This window comes from Tuber melanosporum, assembly GCF_000151645.1.
Source record: "Tuber melanosporum whole genome shotgun sequence assembly, scaffold_10, strain Mel28".
Lineage (NCBI taxonomy): Eukaryota > Fungi > Ascomycota > Pezizomycetes > Pezizales > Tuberaceae > Tuber > Tuber melanosporum.
In genome coordinates, this window is record NW_003299150.1 from 90,575 (window position 1) to 109,038 (window position 18,464).

General features: G+C 47.4%; 4 protein-coding genes; 1 reads left to right on the forward strand and 3 right to left on the reverse strand.

The window, feature by feature from the left end:
* GSTUM_00004106001 (uncharacterized protein) overlaps nucleotides 1–1,719 on the reverse strand; it is a gene marked incomplete at its 3' end in the record, with an annotated part of 2,133 nt that extends 414 nt beyond the window's left edge. The window contains exons 1-5 of the mRNA XM_002842450.2: nucleotides 1,612–1,719; nucleotides 1,409–1,469; nucleotides 1,253–1,327; nucleotides 986–1,162; nucleotides 18–666 (exon numbers count right to left, since the gene is read on the reverse strand). Coding sequence (XP_002842496.1) covers nucleotides 18–666; nucleotides 986–1,162; nucleotides 1,253–1,327; nucleotides 1,409–1,469; nucleotides 1,612–1,638 — 989 coding nt within the window. The 5' untranslated portion in view covers nucleotides 1,639–1,719.
* A 7,602-nt stretch (nucleotides 1,720–9,321) lies between these two features.
* On the reverse strand, nucleotides 9,322–10,344 carry GSTUM_00004108001 (uncharacterized protein). XM_002842451.2 has 2 exons: nucleotides 9,826–10,344; nucleotides 9,322–9,737 (listed from the first exon to the last, which is right to left on the reverse strand). Exons 1-2 carry the CDS (start codon nucleotides 10,279–10,281, stop codon nucleotides 9,564–9,566), a joined length of 630 nt encoding a protein of 209 aa, XP_002842497.1. The 5' UTR covers nucleotides 10,282–10,344; the 3' UTR covers nucleotides 9,322–9,563.
* A 3,837-nt stretch (nucleotides 10,345–14,181) lies between these two features.
* On the forward strand, nucleotides 14,182–14,826 carry GSTUM_00004109001 (uncharacterized protein; the record flags this gene model as incomplete). The annotated part of the gene is made up of 2 exons (XM_002842452.1): nucleotides 14,182–14,275; nucleotides 14,360–14,826. The coding sequence occupies 2 exons, from the start codon at nucleotides 14,182–14,184 to the stop codon at nucleotides 14,824–14,826; spliced, it is 561 nt and encodes a 186-aa protein (XP_002842498.1).
* Nucleotides 14,827–15,455: 629 nt separating this feature from the next.
* GSTUM_00004110001 (uncharacterized protein) lies at nucleotides 15,456–18,185 on the reverse strand (the record flags this gene model as incomplete). XM_002842453.2 has 5 exons in its annotated part: nucleotides 15,456–17,456; nucleotides 17,541–17,562; nucleotides 17,613–17,743; nucleotides 17,799–18,070; nucleotides 18,128–18,185. 5 exons carry the CDS (start codon nucleotides 18,183–18,185, stop codon nucleotides 15,588–15,590), a joined length of 2,352 nt encoding a protein of 783 aa, XP_002842499.1. The 3' UTR covers nucleotides 15,456–15,587.
* Nucleotides 18,186–18,464: the final 279 nt, after the last annotated feature.

Consider the following 18,464-nt stretch of genomic DNA (forward strand, 5'->3'; position numbering starts at 1 on the left):
GATGGCTTAAGGTCGACAGCGGCGGAAGAATCAACGCAGTAGGGTTGGCTTCATCACGCCCCTGAATATCTAAACCAACGTGTCTGCACCCAGGTTCAAAGACTGCGTATTCCCTTCCCATGTTGCAGCCGGGAATGATACCAGGACCACCAACTAGAGCAGCGCCAATGTTGGAAAGGATAGACCCATACAAGTTGGGCATAACGAGGACATCGAATTGCTGAGGCCTGGAAACAGCCTGCATGGAGGCATTATCGACAATCAAGTCGTTGACTTCTAGTTGAGGGTAACTCTTGGCAACTTCATGGAAAGTGTTGCGGAACAACCCATCGGCCAACTTCATAATATTGGCCTTATGGATACAGGTGACCTTTTTTCGCTGATTGGCTGTAGCGAAAGAGAAAGCGAATTTGCTGATACGTTCCGACTTCATTTTTGTGACAATCTTGAGTGATTCAACAACACCTGGAACCGATTGATGCTCCAATCCAGAGTATTCTCCCTCAGTGTTCTCACGGATAATACACATGTCCACGTCAGAGTGGCGGGTCACGTAACCGGGCATATTTTTAATCAAGACAACAGACGCATAGATGTCAAGTTCCTGACGAAGAGCAACGTTGAACGATTGATGGCCTGAACGCTCGACAGGGGTGTACAGAATGCCTATTGCAGCAAGCCGGTTAGCCGTTCGGCCCAAGACCACTGTAAATGTATCATAAATTTGCGAGAATAAGAGAGCAAGGGATACAGTATCGGACAGATTTCTATCTCACAGCTGCCTCTAAGCGTTGTAATTTTGTTGAGGCCGCTCAACGAGCTGGGATTATTCAAGCGCTATGGCTCTTTATCATCATGTAAAGGATAAGGAGGATCGGGAATGATTCCCTGGTGCGCAGTGCCACACAATAATAATGCGGAGGAAATGAAAAAAAAAAAAAAAAAATGAAAACTCAGGATTGGGTAAGTTCAATAGATATCCCACCTTTGAGCCCGACCTTATTCCTCTTTAAAGAATTAACCGATTCACGGAAAAGTTCTTCAGGATGAGAGTTACCAGTAACAACACCGGTAACATCTACCTGTTCCCATTCGACTGGAACATTGTGGGTCTTGAAAATTGTCTTAACGGATTCGGTAACCTCGGCACCAATACCATCGCCTATCAACAGAAAAATAAGAAAGAAAAACCATTAGTGCAAGTACAACCTAACACAACCCCCTAACAAAGGGGACTTGGTGTTTTTCATACCAGGAATTAGAGTAACTGTGTATTTACCACCATACTTGGTAGGTTTAACAAGGTCAGAGGCAACAGTGGCCATTGCTATTGCATACGCCCGTCAGCTTCTCATCCCCCCGCATATCCATGGCACTCCCAGCAAGAGCTTCGCTGGCAAGAACGTACCCCTTGTAACAGGCAAAGCAGCATTGCGAAGACTTGAGGCCTTTGCTGTACGAAATAGCGCCTAAGGACAAGGAAAGAGGAAAGCGAAAAATGGGTCAGTGAATTGATCAAAATGAGATGGCAGAGAAAAAAAAATAGTCAGCCATGCATCCGAGCGCACACGTGACGACACCAGCCGTGCAGGGTGATTGGGGAAAACACACCTGAGTCAAAGATCTGCTAGATAACATAGTGAAGCCTTTTTGGTGAAGGGTAGACTCGATGGTATGATAATTACGAAGAACAAGTTCCAAAAACTCGGGGATTTCGGGAGGCGGTTGGTGGGGTAAACTAGCAGGAAAAGAGACAATGTGAAGTTGGAAAAAAGGAAGGGGGTGAAGAAGCGGTGGTGGAAGAGGAGAAACAAGCAAAAACAAAAGAAAAAAAATCGGTGAAACGAGGAAGCGGAGAGAAGCCTCCCTGCTCTATGAGCCTAAGCGTTGGCAAAAATCTGACGGGTACTGTACTCGAGTATAGCACTGGTGCCGGTGCCGTACTTGTACCAGCGCGCCCTAATGCCGGTACTGCATTACCGGTGCTCCTCGAACAAATGTTTTTGATTGCTGAGGAGAGGGCAGGCACGAAGTTCACATCAGTGGATCTCGGTCACAATAGGAAAACCGAGGCTGATCACAAGCTGGTCACAGAGTCAACTTATCCCAGCGAAACAAGAGTCAAGAAAACTAATTCTCTCTCATGTTCAGATAATTCATGTACCGTATGAGTATTCGATTACCGGTATGCGGTGTTTTCTCTTGGCGTCCATGACTGATGATCTTGCTGCAGGCAAAACCCTGTGACCCGCAATAAAATTTTCTGTGACCAGAGATCCGTCCTTGGGTGTCATTATCTAATCTAGCGAAGAAACTATCCATTATGATAATATTATGATACCTTTTTCTCTCTCTTTTTTTCAGCAGTCACGCTGATGCTGACAGGAGCTTGGTAGCTGTTTGAGCATCCCTTGACCTCAAACTATTTAGGCGTATGATATTGTAGATATCGGTATAGTATCACACTTGTTTGTTCAGGTATTCTGTAGGTCGAAACCCTTTGGTAGCAGCCCTATCTGTCACTCGGATCGCCGAGGCGCAGGTCGTGTGGTAGAATTTCATTTGCCCCGAGTCAAGTCACTGGCAGCTACGGTATTAGTGTTGCTATCATACTTCACGACAAATACAAGGGGAACAATCGCTGCAGTCACGCAAACGATACTGTGCTCGTGCGGGACAAGGTAACTTTTGAAAGGCTCTCGCACCCTACTGGTTGAACTGATTCAGTAGGACTGGTGTGCAAAAAATCCTCGAGAGAAAATGGCCGTCCGATCTTGAACTGTTCCTGTATCGAATCGACAATGATAGTCAGCAGGCTATTTCTTGGGCCGGCAGTTCTCGGCCAAGTGCTCCTCCAACTTATATGCACGGTACTTGTGAGTGATTAAGTGCTCGGACAGGAAGAGTGCTTACGAGTATTGTACTCGTATGAGGACTGTTGTCCCGGTGAAGTGTTGGTGATTTGTGCAGACCGGCTGTCACAAAATAGGGCTTGAGTGCTTTATATTATAGGAGGAGGTTTGAGAGACTGTTTGGTATCATTACTTGTCATGCTGTATCGGTACTGTAAATACCTCAACCCATACAAGTACCTCGGGGTTGGAGTAACGATAATGCAAAAGTTACTATCTTGGAGCCATTTTTGTGTCTGGCTTGAGAGGGGGCAAAATTGTGCTAGTACAGTACAAGTATGGTGCTAACCAAAGCGAAAACCCGAGGGCTGTCACACCTTAACTTGGGGTGTTTGATTTGAGTTTAGATCTTGGCATTTTGATATCTAGTCTGGGCATTTTTAACTTTGATAATTTTAGTTAGAAACCTTAATTCTGATTAATTTTACATAAAATTAACTAAGTTAAAATCGCCAAGACTTGTTCATAAAGTGCCAAGACCTGAACTTAAATCACCAATTATGGCGCACCAAACATCTCCTTCGTTTCCAGGCAAGCACGGTATGAGTATCATGTAGACTATCTCCTGAACCGCTGAAACTGTGGAAAAATTTGTGCCGCCCGTCTGTCTCCGTGACACAAGTTAATAAGCAACTTTTGCTAACTACTACAAATTTGCAGGAGTGCAAACTTCAGACCATAGCTAATCTCCGCTTTGTGATCGTGCCTACGTTCACCATCACTGAATAATACTGGAGGGGTATCTTGGTCATCTTTGTCTTAAGTACTGATAGGGGCGGCACAAAAGTTTCCATGGTTCCAGCAGTCCTGGAGATAAATCTATCGTGTTCAGGGCTTACCGTACAGTCGTTGGAGGCCACAAACTTTGTCTTTTTTTTTTCCTCTGCAGTATTCCACCCTCCCCATCATGACTGGGATAAGCGTGCTGACACGAACGAGAGAGAGGCCAAGTATCAGAACTTTTTGTGAGAGTGCGGGGGACCTTTCGTGATTGGTAGAAAAATGTGTGAAGAACATGGGCTATGGTACAAGTGCCCGTACTCGAGTATTGGAGGCAGAGATGGCTCTGCATGATTCCTGCTTCCAGCTGTCTGCTCTCTTTAGTCTACACCACGGCGGTGGGTTCAGTGTTGGAATTTTCTACGAAAGTTTCTTGGGGTTCTGGCAGCCGCATATGGAGCTATCATATCCTTATCGAGTGTGCTTGTACCAATACAACCCTCGACAAAACATATCAATTACTTGACCTATGCTCCTTTTACCCAGAGGGGTCCAACCTACATAAAGGATTCGTCCCATTGCCACCTGCGACACCTGCTTATGGCAGTGGGAGGCGATAAGCTTTGCTCACTGGTTGGCTGGCCAGTTTAACAGTCTTCTTCCTAGAAGGGGGAAAAAGGAAAGAAAGAAAAAAATTCATTCTTCGCCTAATTTTGGCTTAGTAATTTCGGCCAATTGTTACAGTTTGCCATACCGGTATTCAATCAGCCCTTTGATACCAAGTGCTCTGCTGTTTTTGCCTTTTTTTTTTTTTTTTTTTTTTTACGGGTTGCCTCCCACCCTTCTTTTTTTCCCCCTACCTTCTCAGTCTCTCTTTCACAAACCACCTTCTTCTCAACCTCCTCTCTGAACTTAACACCGTATCTCCTCTCCCTTTCTTAGTTCTACACACACATAACTCCAGAGGAGCAGAGGATCTTGACCTTCCTTCGTTTCTCTTCCTAGATTCCAGTCCTTTTTCATCGTTCCTTTCTTTGCGACGCTACGACATCCATAGGCAGGAGCGATCTGGAAGGAGGTGTTCTATACCAGCTTTTCTTCGCACCATTTTTTCCTTCTTTCAAAAGCAGACAGGAGTCTCAGGAGTCCTTGTTTGTCCTTGAACAATACCTCGGTTTCTTTCATAATTCACAGATTGTTGTTTTCTCGGCTTCCTCTTCGACACCGAATTTCCATTCCATCAAACACATTCATTCGAGAATATTTACCGAAGTAATCAACATTAAAAAAGATCTCCAATCATGGCTGAACTTAATCAACGCATGTCCAACCTGGGCATAGGTGACTCGATCCATGCCACTGATGGGGTCCCGTCTTCTGGGACTTCTAATCATTCTGCTGGGGGCGGTGGTCAGACGACCGCCTCTGCTTATATCCCTCCCCATTTGAGAGGCGCTGCCAGATCCAACGCCGGCCCCTCGCCTACCGTGGCCCCTCCCGTCCAGAATGGCACAGCAAATGGCATTCAATCCTCCAGATGGAGTAACGGGTATGTCATTAAATTTTTTTTTACCAGTTTTTGTTTTCTTTCCCTATGTTTTCTTGCTGTTAACCTTCAACTTTCAATGTGGTTTCCTTTTTGCCTTGTGATTCATACTTTCATCCTATACTTTCTGGCTTTTCACCCTTCAAGTCCGATGTTGGCGGCATCGCGCTAATTCTCAGCTTAGTCCAACTCCCCAAGAGTCGGCTGCTCCTAATTCTCATGGTCGTGACTGGGCCGCCGCACCATCTTTCGCACCTCGTACTGTTGGTAGTAATTGGGATGTCCCCCCCCCTCGCCCTCAACGCTCCTTTGATCCCAACGCATATGGCAATCCGGGTAGCGGTGGTAATCGTGGAGGTTCCGGAGATGGTCGTTGGATCGATGGCAAACATATCCCTGGACCCCCTAATCCCCGTACTGAGCGTGAGCTCTTTGGAGTCCCCAATGATCCTACCAAACAAGCTACTGGTATCAATTTCGAGAAATATGATGATATCCCGGTTGAGGCCTCTGGTCACGATGTTCCAGATCCTGTCACCCAGTTCACCAGCCCACCTTTGGATCCTCATTTGTTGTCCAATATTGATCTTGCCCACTACAAGAGCCCTACCCCTGTGCAAAAATATTCGATCCCTATAGTTATGGGTGGCAGAGATCTCATGGCTTGTGCACAAACTGGTAATTTTCGTCCTCACCTATCCTTATATATAAGCTAATTGTTATCAGGCTCTGGAAAGACAGGTGGTTTCCTTTTCCCCATACTTTCCCAATCGTTCCTTCAAGGACCCTCCTCTGCCCCTGCAAGTTCGGGTGCTAGTTATGGTTATGGTCGTCAACGCAAAGCCTATCCTACCGCCCTTATTTTGGCTCCCACTCGCGAGCTTGTTTCTCAAATTTATGACGAGTCCCGTAAATTCGCGTACCGTTCGTGGGTTCGCCCCTGTGTAGTGTATGGTGGTGCCGACATTGGATCTCAATTGCGTTTGATTGAGCGCGGCTGTGACCTTTTGGTTGCTACTCCTGGACGTCTGGTTGACCTGATTGAACGTGGTCGTATATCATTGGCAAACATCAAGTATCTTGTCCTCGACGAAGCTGATCGCATGTTGGACATGGGTTTTGAGCCTCAGATCCGTCGGATTGTTGAGGGTGAAGATATGCCCAAGACTGATGCTCGCCAGACCCTCATGTTTTCTGCTACCTTTCCCCGTGACATCCAGATGCTTGCTAGAGATTTTTTGAAGGATTATATCTTCCTTTCTGTCGGTCGTGTTGGTTCTACTTCCGAAAACATTACCCAAAAGGTCGAGTATGTCGAGGATCAGGATAAGCGTTCTGTGCTCTTGGACATTCTCCATACGCATAGCGGTGGCCTTACTCTCATCTTCGTGGAAACCAAGCGTATGGCGGACTCTTTGAGCGATTTCTTGCTTAATCAAAATTTCCCGGCAACGTCGATTCACGGGGATCGTACACAACGCGAGCGTGAGCGCGCTCTTGAGATGTTTCGCACCGGTCGTTGTCCAGTTATGGTTGCAACCGCCGTGGCTGCCAGAGGTCTTGATATCCCTAACGTCACTCATGTTATTAACTACGATCTTCCTACCGATATTGATGACTATGTTCATCGCATTGGTCGTACAGGCCGTGCTGGTAATACTGGCATTGCTACTGCCTTTTTCAATCGCGGTAATCGCGGTGTTGTTAGAGATCTTATTGAACTACTCAAAGAAGCCAATCAGGAAATCCCTTCATTCTTGGAAACAATTGCTAGGGAGGGTGGATTTTCCGGGGGCGGTCGTGGCAGGTCTGGCGGCGGCGGCGGCGGGGGAAGAGGGCGCGGCGGCGGCAATGCCAGCCGTGATTTCAGAAAGTATGGTGGTGGCAGCGGTGGTGGCGGCTATGGCGGCTATGGCGGCTCAAGTAATGGTTATGGTGGTGGTGGCGGCGGCGGTGGTGGTGGTATGTTGCTCGGTACCTCTACTTCGATCATTGACATTGCTAACATTGTACGATAGGCTACCCCAGCAGCGGAGGATCCGGCTATGGCGGCGGCTACAGCAGCGGAGGAGGGGGTGGTGGCCACGGGGGTGGAAGCTACGGCAACCCTGGTGGTAACACCTCTTGGTGGTAACTCCCTCCCGCGGAATTGCGTATGTTTGGACCCTTTTCCTTCCTTGGCCACAAAAAAGTAACATTTCATCGGTTGTTTCGGCTTGCATTAATGAGAAAGGGAGCAAAGAAAGGTTTAAAACATGGCGCAATATTTGGGGTTTTGTTGGCTTTTTGCTTTTGACTGCTTTATGATTTCTCACGATCCCTCTCTATATCAATTTCTTCACCCTCCTAAATGAAGTTTCTTTTTCCTTTTTTCTCGTTTCTTCATGTCTTTCGTCGGCAGCGTTCGGAAACACAGGTTGTTATGCAATTGGGTATAGACGGCTTCCAACTGGGGTTTCTGCTTTTTTTTTTCCTTGTTACTCCTCACAAGTTCTGCTGAGACTGGGCAATACTGACCTGGGGAAATGAGATGGATTTATGGGGTGAGAGGGTTCTATCCCTCTTTTTTTTGCTTGCAATGTTTTCTGTTCTGCTTTTTATCTCTTTTACTATTTTTTCATGGGGTTTTTTTTTTCTATCCAAGGGGCACACACACGAAAGAAGGAAAGTTTTATTCACATCTACCCGGCGTTGTTGATTGTGGGGTCTTTCATGGTTCATGACGTTTGTTTTTTCCTTTGCATCATGAATGGTCGGTTGGGTGGTTTTTTTTCTTCTTCCCTTTTTCTTTTCCATAGTTGTGTTTCGGGTTTGGTCGGCTTCTTTTTTCTGTCTTGAGCATTTCAGCGTAGAGACAAGCACCAGATCCCTCTACTTTACTAGAGTAATAGAAGGATCGGTGCACTAGAGAAGGCAGGCAAGGAAAGGAGTGAGGAGGGAGAGAAGGGGAAAAAAATAATACTGGGTAGCTTGTTCTTTTTTCTTTCTTTTTTATGTGTGGTGTGTGTAATTGCGTGTGTTTTTTCATCTTTTTTACAATCCTTTAAAAAAAACAGAAAACTCTTTTTTTCTCTCACTCTCTTTTCCGATGGCATACTATTAATGCAAGTTTATCGAAGAAAAAAAGAAAAGGTTGGACCAGAGGGTGAAATCCTCGAGCGGACCAGGAGTATCTTATATCGGGGGGGGGGTTAATTCTTCATCTTGCATATCATCATTGGTGCAGTACTGGTAATATTTGCAACTTGTCATTGGGCAAATAGATTTCTTCTAGCTCAAAGGAAGGGAGAAAAAAATACACGCTGAATTGACATCCAGATTACTGCCTAGATAAATACTGGTATATTGATTTATATAGGGATACCGTTTTTTTTTCACTTTTTTTCCTTTCCCCTTTGAGCATTTCCGTTTGTGCTGTATGATACAGTACCTGGATTATACATCACACAGCCAAACTTTGCTCTGCTTTAAAATTCAACCTGGTTTGACTGCCCACCCTCCTCTCCTTTGCTCACCTGCGCTTCCAATCCGATCTGAATGACCTTGGGGAAGAGGGGGAGCGAACTCCTGGACCCGGTTGGGCCGATGCGTCCCACATCATGCAGTAAACTATTCCAGAGATGCGGATACCATGGCAATCTAGATCACTTTTCATTCCATTCCATTCCGTTTTTTTAGGTCCCCCGATACTGTCCTTGAGTACGTCCTGGGAATGATTAAGAACGTGCGTGGCGGTTGGTCATGGTAGGTCACTCGGTTGGGGATTAGCAGTTGGTACTGCATTGCATGATACTGGTATCATATTTGTGGGCGGTTGCGGTGGGCCGGTTGATGGGATGGATTGGCCGCCAGAGTGTGTGCTGGTGAGTGCGGGGAGGGTGGTGGGTGTCATAGCGGGAATGGTCTGGGGATATTTTTTTTTTTTTTTGGTTGTGGTTGTCGGAGGTTCACTGGTTGAAAGGGTGCAAGTTGCTCCATGTACTGGTATATTATAATGTACAGAATAGTTCCTTTTTTATGGGCGGGGGGAGGGGAGTCCAACTTGTTGCCCTTACCTTCCTTTCCGATACTAGGCTCGTTCGTTCACAAATCCAAAGACAATTGAGCAACCAAGCAACCAAGTAACCAAGCAGCTATGAAAGAGGGAAAGGAATATATATACTTTACCAACCCGGCAGAAAGCAGTAAGAAGTGATGTGTGAGAAAAAAAGAAAGGAAAGGAAAGGAAAGGAAAAGAAAAGAAAAGAAAAAAAAAAAGGTAAAAGGACTAAAGAGATAAAAATGAAACTGTACAATAATAGCCCCTCGACCTCCCCCCTTCCATCTCCCACACCCATCTTCCGCCTTCTATGGCTGCAGAAAAGCACCACGAGAAAAAGAGACCTTCACAAAAAACTCTTACTCTTCCGATTATAAGCCCTTTGATCCTTCAGCCATTGCTTGTACTGCTTGATACTCCCAATCTTCTCCCCGTAGTAGTCTGGGACGGGATTACTGAAGCTTTGGAAGGAGGGGTCGACGCGGTTCTTTTTGATATGTTGGAGGAATTCACGCTCTCGCTGTTTCTAATTAGCCCTCTTATGCTTCACCTCCCTCCCCCCCCTCCCTCCAATTTTTTCCGGGAGAAATGGCAAAGAGACAACATACCTCATTAATCTGCCCCATAATCCTCCTCTTGACCACGGAAAACGCACTACTCCCCAAAACCGGTCCAGCAAGCCACCCCAGAGCTCCACAGCTAACGGTAGCAAGCCCGAAGAGGATTATCGGGTCCATGCCCATTATCATCTGCGTCGGGTCGATCTCTTTATTGGCGAGGTAGCCGACGCCGGCGGTTGTGCCGAGGGCGCTGGTGAAGAGTGAGGAGACGAGGTTGTACCTGCGTCGTTGCTTGCGGAGCTGTAGGAAGGTATCCCAGCCTAGCTTTTCGTTGGATTGGGAGGAGGAGGTTGCGGTTGTAATGGGGCTTGTGCTACTGGTGGTTGTGGTGGTTGTGGTGGTGGAGGCATTGCGATGTGTGTGTAGTAGGATGGTTGTTGCCGGTGAGAAGGGAGGGGAGATGCGGAGCGAGGTTAAGCGGAGGGGGACGGATTTTGTCAGCATCGGGATTTGGTGTTTTGTGCGATGGTAGGTGGTGAATGGTTGTTGAGGTAGTATATATGTTGGTTTTGCGGTGGGCGGTGGTGGGGGTGATAGTGGGGTGTTGAGTTTTTTAGTTTACGTTAGGGATTGTAAATTTTTTTTTTTTTTTGGAAAGATTTTAGGGGTTTTGGCTGGTTAGTCAGATCACGTATGATCACTCGGAATTTGTGAGCTCACTATCCTAAGATGGTAAGGGTTCGTAGCAATACTATGACCAAAGCATTCTGGGAGGACCCCTGACAATATATTGCCTAAGAACCGTGCTGTCTCAAGATACACTTCTGGTGGCGACGGATCTTCTCGGGCTGATTAACCTACCACTTTTCAATTACTTTTCGGGCTCACCTTAGGTGGTAACTCCTTGCAATGAATCCTAAGCAGTGCCGGGTACTGGGCACACGGATGAGTTCTGGCACCTTGATAAATATATCCCCTCCGCGATCGACTTCCTTGCAGTGCAGCTGCGTTCCGCCAAGTGCTCTTCTTTACGGGATATTAAATCCCTACTGTCACTTGGGGAAACATGTTCTGAGTGCCCCAGAACTAAGGAAAAAAAATACTGACGTCCAGAGGAATCTCTCCCCAAAGGCTAGCTAGAGTAGTGTTATGTTCTACAAAAGGGGGGACCGATCACAGCGGGGGCCATATTCTGGCGATAATGGTTCATTCCCGGCGCCCCTGAACTTACCGGGGTTCCGGACTCCAAACCTCCTCGGAAGCAGTAACATTTCTGGGGAACATATCTATGGAAGAAGGGTGCAATGCTTTGGCACGAGCCTTTTTTGTCCCAGGTTGGGTATTTTCAGTGTTCATGGATTCTGTAGCATACTGGCTGATTAGCTAACTTGCATGCTATCATACGATCTGTTGCGGAATGTGCGCTGAAGAAGGGGTATAGTGGGGAGCGTATCCCTGGGGAGCGTTGGGGGTTCGGGTTGTAGATTTGGCGCTCTGTTGGGAAAGTGGTTGGTTTGATTGGAATCGAGGTGTTGTCTATGGCTTTAGAGCGATTTCAAGGAGCATAAGTTTAGGATTATGGAGATTTCACTGAAAAGCTTCCAGGACTCCTCGAGTGATTCTGACTTCCCTTCCATGCCTGTGTTCCCTGGGTGGGGTGAAGGGTGTGGTACCGTTCTGGATAGTGCTTTATCTGACCTGAAGAGTTGGTATGATGCTTGAGTTGCCATATAAGTTACCTGTTGTCTGTCGCTACCAATGGCATTCCAGAGGGACGGGGAACCCTTTACGTTAAAAGAGTCCGGATTTAGGTGCATTTCTATGTTAGGGCTGCGCGACGTAGCTCGTGAGATTGGAGCGATGGTTGAAGTTTCTTCACCTTTCGGGAATGTTGAGGATCATTTCATTTGCTCTAGAGTTGTCGTGGTTTGTGGAAGGCGTCCTCCAAATATGTCTTTCCTTTGTTATGGTGCAGGTGATAGAGGAACGGAGGCAGGAGAGGAGGGGTAGGGATATGTCTAGGTCAGGGTTTTTTCTTGCTTTTATTCGTGTTCTAGAGATTTCATATTACGATTTTCTAATGATCAAATTGATCATATATTCAACTTAAACCGAAGTATAAAAAACGAGAGTGAAGCCATAATTGAACTCGGGATCAGTGAAAGCCATTGCTCCCGCATATAGCCTTGAGTCCTGGTAAAACAGGAGCATTACGGGATGCAACGACCTTGGTATGATATGATAGACGCCGAGAGAGTTTTGCGCCATACGTATGTATATTCGGTTGGTTTAGAGTGCGAAGCAAGATACCGGGGTTTATCACCATATATTTCCTACCTCCCTTCCAAGCTCCACCTTGGTCCACTCACTCCTCCTCTGCGCCTTGTATGTGCTATCTTAGATCAATGCATTGGGGTATCCCCTACTGCAGGATATTGCTACAAGTATTGCATAACCTTTTCTCAATTTGCTAGAAACTATGTTGCAGAAGTGGACTTGATGAGGTGAAAACGGTAATATGCACGTAGTAGTTTTCTTTATTGAAGAAGAGAAGAAAGAGAACAAAAGGGAAAGAACAGAATCAAAGTATCGGAAGGAGGCGGAAGAGAATCGTGATTCCTCAGACAACCCGGGCCAGTGCTGCAGCGAGCACGTAATCCTCAATGCATATATCCCATCCAGTGTGTAAGGGACACCACACTCCACAGTATAGTTCTAAGTCCAGACACACTCCCGATCCCAATTACACATGTCTATCAACTCTTCTAACACAATTGAAAAAGTGGGATAACTTGGTCGACTTAGTGGAAATGTGAGTCTTGACATCACAATTGTCTCCACCCCTCTAGAGAGGAGCAGAGCGGGTACCCGTTTGGGGCTTTGGTGACCTGGCATGTACCTTATCTGGAGGTGGGGGGGAAGTGCCGCTGGCCTTTTTAGCGGGGGCGGGAGGAGAGTACGAGGAGGGGATGAAGGCTGAGTTTGATAGGATCCTGGGGCGGAAAGCAGAAGACTATCATACGTCTCTCCACATCCTCCGCATGCCACTGGGGCTAATACTGAGGGCGAAATTGTTGTTCAGCACTTGCTATTGGGGATATCCGTATCATACAAGCATGATACGCACCTATGATACCAGTACATGTCAGCTCAATGCACTAAGTTATAACTGAAAATTTTTCTTTCTTTCTTTAAATTTTTCTAGGGTGCATAGGGTCAAGAGACAAAGGGTCTAAATTTTTTTTTTTTTTTTTTTTTTTGATATTTTTAGGCCTTTTGTCTCCTGGCCCTATGCATCCTCCGGTCTGATAATTTCCATTCCAACTGTTACGAATTGGACGGTTTTGTTGTGCAGAGGAAGATTGTTGATTAAGTTGTGCAGCTAGCTAAGCGAAACAAGAACGATATATAGTTATACCCAAACGCAGTCACACAACTAATGATACAGAATACACACTTCCACTTACCACCCAGTACAACCCAGCATACGCAATAGTGAGTAGGAAGCCTAAGCGCTTCTCTCCCGATATATCAACCCAGAGGAGTAATTCTCAACACCAACAAAGGATCACCTGCGAGTGATTACCTATGATTTTAGTAATCGTTAAATATGATTTCTGGGTTTCTGTCCGCTCCTGGGCAGTGTTTTGTTTAGGGTTCGTTAGGCGCTTTTCCGTTGTGTTTCTTCCTGGTTGTGTTGGTTCGGGCGGAGTGGCTATGCCGAGGGCCACCGAGCGTGAAAGTGTAGGGAGCTTTCAGTTCGTTCGAAGTGACCGAAGGCATGTGCACTCTAGACCTAATCTCACCAAATGAGATAGACCAACTAATGAGACACTAGGAGAAGTTTGTGAAAGGAGCTGTGGGAGGGGGGGGGAGAGCTGTCCCGGTTGGTGGATGGTCTTGGAGCAGATGTGCTACGAGGGGGGTAGGAGGAAGCAGGAAGTGCCGGTCAATATTTCATGAAATGTCATTCGTCCGATGGTTCAAATAAAATCACTGCTTCAGTATCGGGAAGATGGGGGAAAGAAGGGGTGTCCTTGCGGTGGCTCTTCCAGGAGAGAATGCGATGTTTCACTGTCGGTGTACCCGGAAACACACCATATCACTCGAGCAAGTAGGTGGGCAGTTCGGATTTACGGTTCTGGAGATCTGCCAGCGAGAGCAACTTCAATAGCAATAATACATTATTTGAGGTCTATTTTTTTTCCGGTGGCAGGTCGTGGAAACAGTGAGTTTCCCTCAAATATGTTAATGAGTTAACAATATGCACTGCATTCACCATCTTGGAGAGGGAGAAAGAAAGAAGAGCACGATCCTGATTCTACCGCTGTTGAGTTGGATGATTTGGGGAGTGTAGGTTGCTCTAGGATCGGGTATAAAGGGGCTGGGTTGATATGGCGAGTGATGGTTTGGGGATTCAGGCCTTGTTGGAGGAGCAGTGGGATTAGTCAAAGCGGTGGACAAGAATGCCGCACATTACATTGGGATATTTTCGAGGGTCATTGATAAAGTTATACCAGGGAGAGAGGCTGTAGACACTACGTATGTTACCGCTTCTACTTGTAGGCCATCGGGTGCTAAGAGTGCTTTAGCTACAATGACGATGTCCTTGACATTATCCGCACACAACGTCGCAATTGTAATGCTACTGCGGATAGTGATTTAGCTGAACTGCTCTCGCTTGACGCTCCCCCTCAGCTCTTCCCCGCGATGCTCACTAGTCGCTACTGGGTGTATTTCAAGCCTTTGACACCATCGGGCGACTCTGGTAACAAAGCGCTTGCAGTGCGTAATGTTCGTGGTAGCCATCTAGGTCATTTGATCACCGTTCGTGGTATTGCAACCCCTGTGTCGGATGTCAAGCCCTACTGTACTCGTCAACGCATATACCTGCGACAGGTGTGGTCCACATCAGTTCCCTTAGCTGTCTTCACATCAAGAAGGCACCCCTCGGCAAACTCGAAGGCAACCCAGCTGAAAAATAGACTGCACGCACGACCCAAGGAGTTCACCCTAGAGGGCACAAGGACTCACTGGGGTGGTAGTTAGCTGCTAGGCTAGCACCTCCTACGGTATCATACGACTGCAGCACGAAATTCGGTGCATTGCCGGAGATTCTGGTGGCGGATATTGGGAAAGGATGCTCCACGCCTGCGGATCATACTGTTGAAGTGCTGTTTCCGGATTCTGGAACTGTGTGAGAGCATTAGCTATCATACCAAGGTGCATGCGCTTGAATTGCCCAAGGGGGTTATGGGCTTGCGGCTAGTGGGGTTGGACAATCGCAGTTACCAGATAGCACTGGGGCTTGAAGGTGCGACGGCGCCAACAGGACAACCGGGGAAAAATAGAGGGAAGATGAGGATTGTTGCAATTGCGGCGGTGCGGGGGTGCGGGGAGGGATTCCATCAAATTTATTATACTTGTTTGCCGGGGAGGGAGGCGTTTGATGCTACGGGTGTGGTTGCGGTTACTGCGATTGGGGGTACTCCTCCACCGCCGCAGCATAAGGGGGAATAGCGGGAAGCTTGCAAGTAAACACTGTTTTTTTCCCTTTCACTTTTAGAATATTTCTATTTGTGGTTTGGGGTTTATGCCGGTCCATCGTAGAGAATTGGGTACGATAGGTATCGTGATCATGTGCATTCGCCTTTACGTTAAAGATTAAGAAAGACTAGTCATCATCTATCATGTCATTGTATTTTCGGGCACAGGATGTCACACATTCGAGTATACCGCGCGTAACCCAGACTGACTTAGGATATGGGGAGGGCGGTAAAGGCAAAAAAAAAGGAGAAAGAGACTAAAAACTAACTCATGTCGACATCCATTTCCTCAGCATCAACTTCCGCCCCGACAAACACGAGTCTAGTACCCTCCCCAGCTACCTGCCAAACATCCAACGCGGAATACTCATCTATCACGTCGGCCAACTGATCGTCCGTGAAACCCTTCGCCAAAACCCTCTCTCGGACATTCCTCATATTCAACTCGCCACTGCCGTCACCCGCACCAAAGGCCAGGGTTCGGATGATGTTGTAGATCTTCGAGGAAACGGTATTGTCCTCATCCCAGTCGCTCTTCTCCTGCAGCGAAGCTTTGGACACTTCAATGAGTCTAAGCGCTTCGTCGGCGTCCTCGATCACGACTGTGTCGGCGAAGCGCAGACGGGCGAGTGCCTGGGAGAGACGGATGATGCCAAGGAGGGTACGGGGTGATGCGTGGGTGAAGGACTTGTTGTCCTTTTCCGCCTTCTTCGCGGCTTTACGCGTGTTAACGTACGCGCCGACTATGTAGTCTGCTACTTCCTTAGGAATGACGGGGCGCTTGGTCCTAGCTTGGGCAATGTAAATGCGCATTTCTTGCGGGGTCAGGGGTTCAAAGTCCATTTCTGGATGGCGGTTCTCCATGTGCACGAATGTGACGTGACGGCCGAGTTCTTCGTCGCCTTCACGGGTGGGGGTGTCCAGGATTAGGAAGAGGATGTCGAACCGGGAGAGGAGGGCGGCAGGGAGATTGATGTTTTCCACAGGGGAGAACTTGGGGTTGTAGCGGCCGTAGAGGGGATTCGCTGCCGCCAGGATGGAAGTACGTGCGTTTAGGGATGTGGTGATACCGGCTTTGGAAATAGAGATGGTTTGCTGCTCCATGACTTCGTGAATCGCTGTGCGGTCCGAGTCATCCATCTTGTCAAACTCGTCGATGCAGCATATACCGTTGTCTGCTAGTACCAGGGCTCCGCCTTCGAGGACCATCTCGTCTGTGACTGGGTCGCGCATGACGGCAGCTGTGAGACCGACACCAGAGGATCCACGACCTGTGGTGTAGATTCCACGGGGGGCGACTTTGGTGATGTATTTTAGGAGCTGGGATTTGGCCACTCCGGGGTCTCCCATCAAGCACACGTTGATATCACCACGGATTCTCATTCCATCACCCATTTCTTTGGTTACACCGCCAATGAGGAGGAGGAGGAGGCATTTCTTCACATCCTCGTGACCGAAGATCTCGGGGGCAATGGACTTGGCAAGGGTGTCGTAGAGGTTGCCTTGTTCTCGGAGCTCTTCAATACGTTGGATAGTTCGGGTATCGATCACTATGTCGTCATATTGTTTCTTGTGTTGCTCAAAGTGCATGGCTTCAAGGTAGGTATCTGTTAATAGACCTGCCTTGATAGCTTTGAAGCCGGTGTATGGTGTTGGTAGGAATATTCCCGCAATATCAACGACATCTCCAGGGTTGACACATCTTGTCTGAGAACCGTGGGCATGCACTGTGAGGGTTCGGGGAATGTGTCCGACAGGTACTTGATCTGCCATTTCCTGAATCTTGATTTCCTGGAATGGCAAGAATTTGGACGCACGAGTCGACATGAAAAGCTGACCTCTCGCATCATTGTTCTTGCACTCTTGTGAAGGACAATCGACTAATGGAGCAAAGCTCTTGGTCTTGACCTCTTGGAAAATCTCGCAACCACATCTGTCGCAGGTATATGCATTAACGAGTACAGTAGGCTTGACGTCCGACACACGGGTTGCAATACCACGAACGGTGATCAAATGACCTAGATGGCTACCACGAACATTACGCACTGCAAGCGCTTTGTTACCAGAGTCGCCTGATGGTGTCAAAGGCTTGAAATACACCTGGTAGCGACGGGTAAGCATCGCGGGGAAGAGCTGGGGGGGAGCGTCGAGCGAGAGCGGGTCGGCTGAATCACTATCCGCGGTAGCATTGCGATTGCGACGTTGTGTGAGGATAACGTCAAGGACATCGTCATTGTAGCTAAAGCACTCTTAGCACCCGATGGCCTACGAGTAGAAATGGTAACATACGTAGTGTCTACAGTCTCCGGGGGCATAACTTTATCAATGGCCCTCGAAAAGATCTCAATGTAATGAGCAGCATTCTTGTCCACCGCTTTGACTAATCCCACTGCTTCTTCAACAAGACCTGAATCCTCAAACTATCACTCGCTATATCAGCCCAGCCTTTTTATATCCGATACTAGAGGAACTTACACTCCTCAAGTCATCCAACTCAATAGTGATAGAATCCCGTGTTCTGTTTGCAATCTCTTGGAGCTGTAGCATGTACTTTAGTTTGGGTTCCTGAACCGCAACTCTCGGTCTTCTTGCACGGCTTCTTCCACCAGAGCGCGTTGCACGACGGCGGGGTGTATCGGTGAGGTCTTCGTCCTGGTCCTCCATGTTCAAGTTCGATAACGCGTCACGGGCAGCCTCTTCTGTTGAAAGTGTTGATTTGAATCCTGTAAGGAAAGCCTCAAAGGCAACTATCCAAGCATTGTAAGTCTAAGTGCGGAGTAACAAGCAATGAATGGAAAACAAACCTTGTTGTTTGTCATAATCGATTTCGTCGGATAGCTTGATAACAGGAAGCTTAGACATTATTGTTGTATATATAAATTTTGTGACCTCAATGGATTGCTAAAGTGGGGGATGAAGAGGATGAGATGGTTGGTGAGGATTTTGGTTGGGCAAAGGGATCGAAGGGAGGGGCCTGACTGGAACTTTGCTATTTCTCGCGAACCAACTGGATGGAGAGATATTCGCGTTTGCTGGGCTCTATTCGCGTTTGCTGGGCTCTTGCTGCCGCGTTGTTTATTCATTACCTGATTTGTATTTAATAGGGGTAAATTTCTCTTTCAGCCCCACAATTGCCCTGAT